This window comes from Ranitomeya variabilis, chromosome 8, assembly GCF_051348905.1.
Source record: "Ranitomeya variabilis isolate aRanVar5 chromosome 8, aRanVar5.hap1, whole genome shotgun sequence".
Taxonomy (NCBI): domain Eukaryota; kingdom Metazoa; phylum Chordata; class Amphibia; order Anura; family Dendrobatidae; genus Ranitomeya; species Ranitomeya variabilis.
Genome location: NC_135239.1, coordinates 153771893 through 153784599, shown reverse-complemented (window position 1 = coordinate 153784599; position 12707 = coordinate 153771893). Strand labels below are relative to the sequence as shown.

At 47.9% G+C, this 12707-nt stretch overlaps 1 protein-coding gene across 1 annotated transcript in view; it reads left to right on the top strand.

The window, feature by feature from the left end:
• LOC143787962 (cytochrome P450 2D15-like) overlaps positions 1 to 12707 on the top strand; it is a 171914-nt gene that overhangs the window by 124245 nt on the left and 34962 nt on the right. Inside the window, exon 3 of the mRNA XM_077277232.1 lies at positions 146 to 298. Coding sequence (XP_077133347.1) covers positions 146 to 298 — 153 coding nt within the window. The remainder of the gene's footprint in view (positions 1 to 145; positions 299 to 12707) is intronic.

Genomic DNA, 12707 nt, shown 5'->3' with positions numbered 1-12707 from the left:
TTATTACTCCAGATTCCAGAATAATCAGCAATAATTAATGGCTAAAAACATTCACCTTTTATACTGGAATAAATCAAAATAGATCATATAATTGAAGGTTAAACATTATATTTCTTTCACTGATAATGAACATTTTATATTTTAGGCATAGTAGTAGCTCACTATGGAAGCTCTTGGAAAGAACAAAGAAGATTTGCTTTGACAACACTTAGAAACTTTGGGATGGGCAAGAAATCCCTGGAGGAGAGAGTGACAGAAGAAGCACAGTTCCTTTGTTCTGAATTTAAATCTCAAAAAGGTGAGTTACAGAAGGTTGTGTAAGGATTATAGTAAAAAAATAAAAATGAAATAAAACATATATATATATATATATATATATATATATATATATATATATATATATATATATATATACTAGAAATAGGCCCGCTGCTATCGCATTGGGAGTGCGGTGAAATTAACATCTGTGTATGCCTAGTGGTGCTGACAGAAGCAGAGGACATGTCTCACGCCATTTGCGCTTTCCAACATATCTGTTCTATATCATCCCTCTGCATTTTTGTATTTTTGGGCAGACGCAAGTGACATACACATCACCGCTATTCCCACGCATGCATACTAACGGCACGGCTGTTTCTGCGCCTGCCTGGGAATAGAGGAAACGTGTATGTCACTTGCGCAGGTGCAAGTGACACTGCTGCGGTACCTTATGGGATTCGGGGACAGCAGCCGGAAGTCCCAACTGGCGATTATATATAGAGATATAAATATTTGTAAGGCATCTGTTTTCTCTTCCGTGCAGTATTAGGCAATGACTCAAGAAAGTTCAACATAAACGTCTTTATTTTCAAACTAACAAAATAAATCCAGCAGTTTTATCCTTCGGTTTGCAGCCGGAATGTCTTTATGAGGTTTTACTTTCTCTGGCTCTAGCCTGCGTTGAATCTCACACAGACCTGTCCTAATGGGCTCCTGCTCTGATACTTGCAAACTGAAAACTAACACACCCAAACCTTAAATGAAAGTTTAACTGGGATCCGCCCCACAACCTTCCTACAGGTCTCTCCAAAAATAAAAACCCATGTCAGGTTTTCTTAAATCTGACTTGGTCAAATAGTTTGACCTAATCCACACTCTTTTATTTTGCATTGTAACCACAGCTGTGGCTCTAATTGCAATGCTCTCCAGGTTTAGTATGCCTTTGTAAAGTGGCGAAATTTTGAATTTTCCATTCAGCCTTGCAGTATTGCCGAGAACCATAACACTTCCCTCACGCAGTTCACCTCCAACTTCCTCTGTATGGAAGGGGTGTTGGTGCTCTCCATAGCCACTGACTTGAGCTTCGGACGTTGCAGGAATATCCGCAGTGAGTTTGATAACACCTCATACCGCCCAGCATAACTTGTACTTTGTCCTGCTTACAGTCTACTGCACCTTAAACTCTGCCTAGCAACTGTCACCAATGAACTCTTTCACTAAGGCTAAGTTCACATTTGCGTTTGGCTGGTCTGCGTATGGCAGCATACTTTGTCCCTTAAGCTCCGCCTATGCTCTGCCTACTTCCGCATGCGTCATCCTGCGTACCTATCTTCAACTTTGGGTACGCAGGGACATGCGATGTATGTGGATGCGTCCGAATGCGGCGTTTTGATGTGCCCGCCGACCGCACGGGAAAGCAACTTTTTGCGTTCCCGTGCGGTCGGTGGGCACGTCAAAATGCCGCATGTGGATGCATCCGCATACAATGCATGTCCCTGCATACCCAATATTAAAGATAGGTACGCAGGAAGACACAGGACGCATGCGGAAGTAAGCAGAGCTTAAGGGAGGAAGTACGCAGACAAGCCAAACGCAAGTGTGAACCCAGCCTAACTGACTAAACCAGGAAATGGTTGACTTTTACTGGCCCTAACCCCTTGGGCTGGACCAAACATTACTGTCTTTTTACTCTGTCTGCCCCAGCAGTCTGTTGCTGTGCAAATATAACCATTCACATAATTACAGTCACTGTTTTCTAACAGTAAGGGTATGTGCACACGTCAGGATTTCTTGCAGAAATTTCCTGAAGAAAACCGGAAATTTTCTGCAAGAAATCCGCATTTTTTTTTTTGCGTTTTTTTTCCCATTTTTTCACTTTTTTTTAGCATTTTGCAAGCGTAATTAGCTTGCAGAATGCTAAAGTTTTCCAAGCGATCTGTAGCATCGCTTGGAAAACTGATTGACAGGTTGGTCACACTTGTCAAACATAGTGTTTGACAAGTGTGACCAACTTTTTACTATAGATGCTGCCTATGCAGCATCAATAGTAAAAGATAGTATGTTTAAAAATAATTAAAAAAATTAAAAAAAAAGGTTATACTCACCTGCAGACAGCCGATCTCCTCAGCGGCGTCCGTTCCTATAGATGCTGTGTGTGTGCAGGACCTTCGATGACATCGCGGCTTGTAATTGGTCGCGTGAGCGGTCACATGAGCAGTCACGCGACCAATCACAAGACCGCAACGTCATCGCAGGTCCTTCACACAGACCATTGTAAGATTGCACTTACTTGCGGGTTGGGGAATACTCGCTTGGCAGCAGGATAAACATAGACAGGCACGGTTTTTTCTCATAAATAGTCCATGTGGTTTATTATCCACTCAGCATAAACCACGGAAGGCCATGTTCCACATCACAGACCTCACATAATACTTAGCACTTCACAGTATATGGCTTTGAAGCACAGTCAGTAAACATGCAGGACCTTACTTTGTCCAGTTGTCCTGGGTGACTGCATGCCGCACAGTTCAGTAACTGACCTTCAATAAAACACATAGTCCTTTCCTTGTGCTGTTCAGGGATCCGGTCCTCCTCCCAGGACCTCCCAACACCAGCATGTGCTTTCAGGAAGCCTTCTCCCAGGTCTTCCAACACAGGAACTTACACAGAGAGCTGTGACCCACACCCTGGTCACATTATGTACCTTGTAACCACACCCCATAGGTGAGGTATATCACATGGGCTGATCACGTGATCATGACATCACTACAGGTCCTCATATTCCTGCAGGGAAAAAGGTACAGTGAGTGCCCTCACCCAGTGGTGAGGGATGTGGGTAGCCAGACCCTCCCATCTCTCATAGCTACCCACAACCCGGACCTAGGTGCACTAAATGACATCATCAGTGCTTACGTGCTCTAATGACAAGATACTCCGGGTTGCATCGCAGGGAGCATCCATCCCTGTGACACATACCTCCCATTAACCACAATGCCGGACACTGTCTCACTACTACATCCATGCATACCCGTGGCCTCAATATGCCTCCGTGCATATGCTGGAGAGACTATGCAGCGCCCCCTACCTGTTACAGGGGTCACTGCATCACATACCTCCCCCCTTTGTTCAACCCTATTGGGGTGGACACATGACATAAACCCGGGGTTCCGATACCGGGAACCCACGTCACCTTGTCCTACTAGTCGAGAGGGCCCTCTCAGTTGGGTTTGGGCATCATGGTCAATCTGGCGTCGCAATCCCCTTGCACCCATATGACCTGTCTGGACTGACTGTTTGTCAACACGTCCTCTACCGGGTCTCCCACCTAAGTCAAACAGCCCTGAGCTAACTGAGATGACACTTCTTTTATCTCTTTCATCAGGCCTCTTTCTGTAACCTCTCTGCTGGCCATTTCTTCCATGGTCTTTATGTCCTCTGTTAGCTTCACCTTGAGGACCTTCAGCCGTTAGCGAACCTCTTCGCCTCTCTAACCCATGAGATGAAGCTGGCGGCCATCTGTTTCCCATTTTCTGCAGCTCTTTATTGATCTGCTCCCTCTCACGTCTTAGCTGCTCGATTTCTTTTAGGTACGCCACGCGATACCCCAGGAGCATCCGGATATTCTCAAGACTCTCCATGGACCCGACAATAAGGAATGGAACCATCCCATCTTCACCCACGTCCTGGGCCTCGTCATCTGCCGGAATCCTTAGTCTCTTCACACCGGATTTATTCACTATCTCCTGCATCACTCTCCCAAGTCTTCCGACGACTTTCGCCACCAGAGCTTTGGGCACTTGGATGACTTCTTCCACAAAGCCTAGCTGATTTTGAGCTTCTCTCGCAAGCTCCAGACGTCGTGCGGCTTCCTCATTTCTCAACAGGATCATCCGTTTCATGTGGAGACATTGTACTGTAGGTGCATATCCCTTAGAATAGCCACCCGCTTCACTGTGACTTCCTTAGTCAACAGTATCACCAACTGTTCTGTCTCTGGTACCCAGTGCACACTACATGCTTCTACTGCCTTTTTAAAGGCCTCATGCGCACGCTCACTAGTACATGCACCCCGCATGTCCTCGGGTATCTCCACCACGCACTTGAAGAGCGAGGTCTCATTTTCTTCACGGACAGATGGCTCCTGGTTTACCTCCGAAACTTCCATCAAGACATCTGTCACGACCAGGTGACTGTCTTGTTCTGCCTTTAGCGCGAGCTCTTCCTCAGTTTTACACTTCTCAACATCCTTTGCCAAGATGGGCATCGGCAGCTCTGCCTTGTTATCATTCAGGGTTGACAGCTGTACGTCTCGGACTTGTAACTTCTCCTCTGGCAGAAGATCTCTTACTGCTTCTCGTAGCACTACCACATTTTCGCCTAAGGCCTTATTCTCACTGTGCCACACTGTCAGGTGACTTCTGAGCTCAGAGACGTCCTTCTCCAGCTCACCCAACCTGTGCTCCGCCATTTGTCTCAGGGCCTTTTCTCGTTCCACATGCCCTTTTAGTATTTTTATTTCGGCCTGTAGATCTGCCACCTTTTCCTTCTCACGAGATAATCCTTTAGCGAGTTCCTCGAACCCCTGTGCTTCCTTCGCTACAAGCCAGGCCTTGACTGCTGAGAGCTCGGACTCCAGGTAACGCACCTGATCCAGCTGCGCGGAGTTGGCAACTTCTATCTCAAGGACATTATTTTTGTTGGCATCTGTCCCGGTCTCCTCTTTACCACTCTTCTCCGAGGGTGCAATTTGTTCAGCCCCTTTTCCTCTTTTACGTCTCCGGCGACGGGAAGTTTTGTTATTTATACCAGAGTCAGTCTTACTGCCCTCTTTTCCGCTTTCGTCACCGTCTGAATGGGAGTCACCACCACCCGATCAGTCATCCGGGAACCAACCGTCCCCACCTAAACAAGTCACATTTTCTGGAATGGCTGCCACCGCTATCATGACTTCAGCCTGTGGAGCCCTGTCATTTCTCTGTGTCAGTACCTCTGATTGCACAGCGTCATACTCTGCTGTAGTGCTTGTTACTGGCCAAGACATGTCACAGTCACCCCCAGAGCCAGTCTCACACCCCACAACATGGTGAACCTTCCCGCTGCTCCCTAACTGGGTGTCAGCTTCAGGGGCTTTATTAACCACGTCACTTAAAGTCATCTTGGGGTACACACCAGGTGACATGTCTGTAAGTTGGGCAGATGCTCCCACCCCACTGGTCAACCCGTCGTCTGACCCATCAGTCTTGGAAGGTGTTTCTGCCAACGTTGTGTCACTAAGTTGGGCCCATTCACCATTTTCCTTGGTCATGCCCACCTTAGGACTGTCAACTCTAGGGGGCACATTCTCAACATTACTACCTCTCATACACATAATTTCCACAAATACTTCACTCTTTTTCCACCAGTCCCACAGTGCTTCCACATCTTGTCCTATTACGATAGGATATGGCAAGTTTGGGACTACAGCCACCTCCTGGTATGTGGAAACATCAGTTGCGACAATGTAGAGAGTGGCTACCTGGAGATGTTTAGTGTCCCCAGGTGACACAGAACTTCCTGGAAGGGTTCTCAGCAAAGACGCTTCTCTCCCCGGGTCTATCAACCCCCGTACACACTCTCCATCCAGCCAAAAAGAACACAGTCGTGACTCCTCACTGATTGCCGCCCCTTTTTTGGCTCTGCCCCCTTTTGGGCAAGTGCTTTGCTTTTTGACACCACCCCTGTTCAGGAAACAGCCCCCTTTTGGGATTCCACCCCTTTTTGGGCTACTACCCCTGTTCGGGTTACCGCCCCTTTTTGGGACTCCGCCCCTTTTGGGCAACCATCCCCATTTGGGTCACCACTCACTATTAGGGATACTCCCTTCCTTGGGTTACACCCCGTGGACTTCCCCACGGCACTCAGGCCCCAGTTCGCCCAGTACACCCCTATGTCTCTGGGCTAGTACTGGCCCTTTAAGAGTCTGCACAAAATTTTTTTTTTTTTTTTTATATGTCACTTCACCAGCTCCCGCTGGTACCGCCACAGCTCCCGCTGCAGTCACACACAACTGGCACCTCCGGTTGACGACCACAAGACGCCGCTGCTGCCACTGCAGCTCCAGCTGCTGCGGAACCTCACGCTGCAACCGCGGCCACACTCCACAAGGCTCTACCGCAGACTTCGTGGACCCGCCGAACCACAGCAAGCCGCTTGTCCCCTTCGTGGACCCGCCGATCCACTGCAAGCCGCTTGTCAGCTTGGTAACCCCGCTGAGTTACAGCCAGACACAATCTTCGTGGCCCTGTCGAGCCACAGCAATTAACTCCACGTGTGCGTGCTGGATCGTTGCCCGCATCGAGCACCATATGTAAGATTGCACTTACTTGCGGGTTGGGAATACTCGCTTGGCAGCAGGATAAACATAGACAGGCATGTTTTTTTCTCATAAATAGTCCATGTGGTTTATTATCCACTCAGCATAAACCACGGAAGGCCATGTTCCACATCACAGACCTCACATAATACTTAGCACTTCACAGTATATGGCTTTGAAGCACAGTCAGTAAACATGCAGGACCTTACTTTGTCCAGTTGTCCTGGGTGACTGCATGCCGCACAGTTCAGTAACTGACCTTCAATAAAACACATACATGTAGTCCTTTCCTTGTGCTGTTCAGGGATCCGGTCCTCCTCCCAAGACCTCCCAACACCAGCATGTGCTTTCAGGAAGCCTTCTCCCAGGTCTTCCAACACAGGAACTTACACAGAGAGCTGTGACCCACACCCTGGTCACATTATGTACCTTGTAACCACACCCCATAGGTGAGGTATATCACATGGGCTGATCACGTGATCATGACATCACTACAGGTCCTCGTATTCCTGCAGGGAAAAAGGTACAGTGAGTGCCCTCACCCAGTGGTGAGGGATGTGGGTAGCCAGACCCTCCCATCTCTCATAGCTACCCACAACCCGGACCCAGGTGCACTAAATGACATCATCAGTGCTTACGTGCTCTAATGACAAGATACTCTGGGTTGCATCGCAGGGAGCATCCATCCCTGTGACACATACCTCCCATTAACCACAATGCCGGACACTGTCTCACTACCACATCCATGCATACCCGTGGCCTCAATATGCCTCCGTGCATATGCTGGAGAGACCATGCAGCGCCCCCTACCTGTTACAGGGGTCACTGCATCACACCATCTAAAGGAACGGAAGCGGCAGCATGCCTCCAGGGCCATCGAAGGTGAGTATATCACTATTTTTTATTTTAATTCTTTTTTTTTTAACAATTATATGGTGCCCAGTCCGTGGAGGAGAGTCTCCTCTCCTCCACCCTGGGTACCAACAGCACATAATCTGCTTACTTCCCGCATGGTGTGCACAGTCCCATGCGGGAAGTAAGCAGATCAATGCACTCCTAGGTGTGCGGAATCCCCGCAATTCCGCAAATTTAATGAACATGTTGCTTTTTTTCCCGCGATGCGATTTTTTCGCAGAAAAAAAATGCAACATTTGCACAAAAAATGCGGAATACCCTGTAAATAATAGGAGGCATTTGTTAGCGTTTTTTTCGCGTTTTTTCACGTTTTTATCACGTTTTTATAGCGAAAAAACGTGAAAAAAAACCGCGAAAAATCCTGAACATGTGCACATGGCCTAAGCACTAAGCACATTACACGTACAATGCCTATCACTGTCTAATCAGCTCTATGTCATAATCTCTGAGGTATATCCTAGACTTTCCCTACACTTGAGCTGAGTGCATGTTACTCACAATAGGCGGCATTAACTTTACAGTATTTACGCAACACTATCAGTACCTTACAACACTATATATTAGTTACAGTACATTACATTAACTTATCAATTAGTGCCTATAGAACTCTATGCATATTCACAGATCACACTACTCACGAAATACAATAAAACCACATCACAACACATATTTAACCTTTTTACGATCGCCGATACACCTTTTAATGGTGGCAGTTAAGGGTATTTATTCCCCTTTTTAATGGCCCAGGGGGCTACGGCCACCAGGGGTAGCGGAGACCCTGGAGAAGATGATCAGGTCTGGTTTTTATGGTCCCCAATCTAAAAAAAAAAAAAAGTCCGATTTTCAATTAATTTTTCTTTCCTCTGATATGATCTAGCATATCAGAAGAGAAAAATGCGGTCCCTTCAGCTCCCCTGGTACCTCAGCAATCCTCAGGGCCTCTTGCTCCAACCTGTGACTTGTATTGATTAAGATTATTGCACTTGTTTTTTATTATGTATATCCCTCCTCACATGTATAGCGCCATGGAATAAATGGTGCTATAATAATAAATAATAACAGTAATTTTTCCTATTGGTTAAATTTGATCAATGTGATAGACCGTAACCCAGTGATCATAAAAAAAAAAATAGTAAATCAGATCCCTCTTTGTCACCCCCTTAGCTTCATAAAAATAACAATTTTTTAAAAAAGCTTCCATTCTTTTCAGTTAGGCTTAGGGTTGGGGTTAGGATTGGGGTTGGGTTTAGGGTTGGGGTTAGAGCTGTGGTTAGGGTTGTGTTACGGTTAGGGTTGTATTGAGGATAGGGTTGTGCTGGAGTTAGGGTTGTGTTGTAGTTAGGGTTAGGATTAGGGTTAGGGGTGTGTTAGTGATAGGGTTGGAGTTAGGGTTGTCTTCAGGTTGGAGTTAGAATTGGGGGATTTCCACTGTATAGGTACATCAGGGAGTTTCCAAACGCGACATGATGCTCACCATTGATTCCAGACAATTTTGCGTTCAAAAAGACAAACAATGCTGCCTCCCTTTTGAGCCCTGCCATGTGCCCAAACAATGGATTTTCCCCACATAAGGGGTATGGGTGTACTCAGGAGAAATTGCACAATAAAATAGTTTGGTCCATTTTCTCCTGATACCCTTGAGAAAATAAAAAAGTTTGGGTGTAAAGTAAATTTTTTGTGAAAAAAGTTAAATGTTAATTTTTCCTTCCATATTGCTTTAGTTCTCTTGAAGCACTTGAAGGGTTAAATGGCCACTGTCACCCCCCTCCAGCCGTTATAAACTAAAAGAGCCACCTTATGCAGCAGTAATGCTGCATTCTAACAAGGTGGCTCTTTTAGTTTTAGGTTCAAGTATACCCCAAATAAAGCGTTTTTATACTTAGCCACAATTCCTGTCTCTAGCCAGGTAGGCGGGTCCTCACTCCCCAGCTTGGCCAGCTCCTCTGCCGTCACTCACATCTTCCTGCGCTTTCGGCGCCGCCCCCTCAGCGCTGTTATCGTTTCAAAACCGGTGCCTGTGCTGTGTACTGGTGTCCTGCGCAGACGCAGTAAGCTCTGGCCGTCTGATGTCCCAGCCAGGCTTGCACATTGCGCCTGCGTGGGCATTGCGGCCGCCGGCCAGCCACCTTTGGAATCCCCGGAAAACGTCTTCTTATCAGTATATATTTATGTTTCACCTATACAGAATATTCCGTGTAATGGCTGATACCAGAGAACAAAAGACATCCACAGAACACCAGGATGGATCTGCTGCACAGCAAATAGCTGTAGGACCTACGATGACGTCACTGCCATGTGATTAGGGCAATCACATGGCAGTGACGTCATCGCAGGTCCTACAGCTATTTGCTGTGCAGCGATCCATCCTGGTGTTCTGTGGATGTCTTTTGTTCTCTGGTATCAGCCATTACACGGAATATTCTGTATAGGTGGAACCTTTGGAATCCCCGCCCCGCACTGTGCATAATGCATAACACAGTGCGGGGCGGGGATTCCAAAGGTGGCTGGCCGCAATGCCCGCGCAGGCGCAGCGTGCAAGCCTGGCTGGGACATCAGATGGCCAGAGCTTACTGCGTCTGCACAGGACACCACTACACAGCGCAGGCACCGGTTTTGAAACTATAACAGCGCTGAGGGGGCGGCGCCGAAAGTGCAGGAAGATGTGAGTGACAGCAGAGGAGCTGGCCAAGCTGGGGAGTGAGGACCCGCCTCCCTGGCTAGAGACAGGAATTGTGGCTAAGTATAAAAACGCTTCATTTGGGGTATACTTGAACCTAAAACTAAAAGAGCCACCTTGTTAGAATGCAGCATTACTGCTGCACAAGGTGGCTCTTTTAGTTTATAACGGCTGGAGGGGGGTGACAGTGGCCCTTTAATATACTTTTTGAATGTGATTTTGAGCACCTTGAGTGATGCAGTTTTTAGAATGGTGTCACTTTTGGTTATTTTCTGTCATATTGACCCCCAAAAGTCACTTCAAATGTGATGTGGTGCCTAAAAAAATGGTATTGTAAATTTTGTTGCAAAATTGAGAAATTGCTGGTCAAATTTAACCCTTATAATGTACTAACAAAGGAAAATTATGTATCAAAAATTGCGCTGATGTAAAGTTGACATGTGGGAAATGTTAGTTATTAACTATTTTGTGTGACACTACTCTCTAATTTAAGGGTACAACAATTAAAAGTTTGAAAATTGCAACATTTCTGTTTTTTTCATATATAAACGCAAGTTATATTGAAGAATTTTTACCACTAAGATGTAGTACAATATGTCACGAAAAGTCTCAGAATCAGTGGGATCCATTGAAGCGTTCCAGAGCTATAACCTCATAAATTGACAATGGTCAGAATTGTAAAAATTGGCTTGGTTATTAACCCCTTCCCGACCTTTGACGCATACGCTGCGTCATGAAAGTCTGTGCCTTCCCGACCTATGACGCAGCGTATGCGTCATGGAATGATCGCGTCCCTGCAGATCGGGTGAAGGGGTTAACTCCGATTTTACCCGATCTGCAGAGACAGGGGGAGTGGTGCTTCAGCCCAGGGGGGGTGGCTTCACCCCCCCGTGGCTACGATCGCTCTGATTGGCTGTTGAAAGTGAAACTGCCAATCAGAGCGATTTGTAATATTTCACCTAAAAAACTGGTGAAATATTACAATCCAGCCATGGCCGATGCTGCAATATCATCGGCCATGGCTGGAAATACTTAAGTGGACCCCCCCCACCCCACCGATCGCCCCCCCAGTCCTCCGTTAGTCCTCCGGTCCCCTCCGTCCGCCTGCCGGCTCCCCCGTCCTCCTGTCCGCTCCCTCCTTGTGTGAATAAAGCCCCCCTGTGGTCCGATCACCCCCCCTGTGCTCCGACACCCCCCCCCCACCACCCCTTCATACTTACCGATCCTCCCGGTGTCCGGCCGTCTCCTCGCTGGGCGCCGCCATCTTGGAAAATGGCCGGCGCATGCTCAGTGCGCCCGCCGAATCTGCCAGTCGGCAGATTCCTTACAGGTACATTTTGATCGCTGTGGTAGGTTCTATCACAGCGATCAAAATAAAAAAAATAATAAATAACCCCCCCCTTTATCACCCCCATAGGGACAATAATAAAATAAAGAATTTTTTTTTTTTCTTTTTCCACTAGGGTTAGGGTTAGAACTAGGGTTAGAACTAGGGGTAGGGTTAGGGGTAGGGTTAGGGTTACGGGTAGGGTTTGGGGTAGGGTTATGGCATGTGCACACAGAGCGGATCGGCCGCGGATCCGCAGCGGATCGGCAGCGGATCCGCAGCGGATACGCAGCGGATCCGCAGCGGATCGGCCGCGGATCCGCAGCGGATCGGCAGCGGATACGCAGCGGATCGGCCGCGGATACGCAGCGGATCGGACGCAGATCCGCAGCGGATCGGCAGCGGATACGCAGCGGATCGGCAGCGGATCCGCAGCGGATCGGCAGCGGATCCGCAGCGGATCGGCCGCGGATACGCAGCGGATCGGCCGCAGATCCGCAGCGGATCGGCAGCGGATACGCAGCGGATCGGCCGCGGATCGGCAGCGGATCCGCAGCGGATCGGCAGCGGATCCGCAGCGGATCTGCAGCGGATACGCAGCGGATACGCAGCGGATCGGCCGCGGATACGCAGCGGATACGCAGCGGATACGCAGCGGATTCGCAGCGGATTGGCCGCGGATCCGCAGCGGATTGGCCGCTGCGAATTCGAAGCAGTTTTCCATCAGGTTTACAGTACCATGTACACCTAAGGAAAACCAAATCCGCTGTGCCCATGGTGCGGAAAATTCCATGCAGAAACGCTGCGTTGTATTTTCCGCAGCATGTCAATTCTTTGTGCGGATTCCGCAGCGTTTTACACCTGTTCCTCAATAGGAATCCGCAGGTGAAATCCGCACAAAAAAACACTGGAAATCCGCTGTAAATCCGTAGGTAAAACGCAGTGCCTTTTACCTGCGGATTTTTCAAAAATGGTGCGGAAAAATCTCACACGAATCCGCAAAGTGGGCACATAGCCTTAGGGTTAGGGTTGGAATTAGAGTTAGGGTACCGTCTCACAGTGGCACTTTGGTCGCTACGACGGTACGATCCATGACGTTGTGTCTGACACGCAGCAGCGATCAGGGACCCTGCTGAGAATCGTACGTCGTAGCAGATCGTTTGGAACTTTCTTTCGTC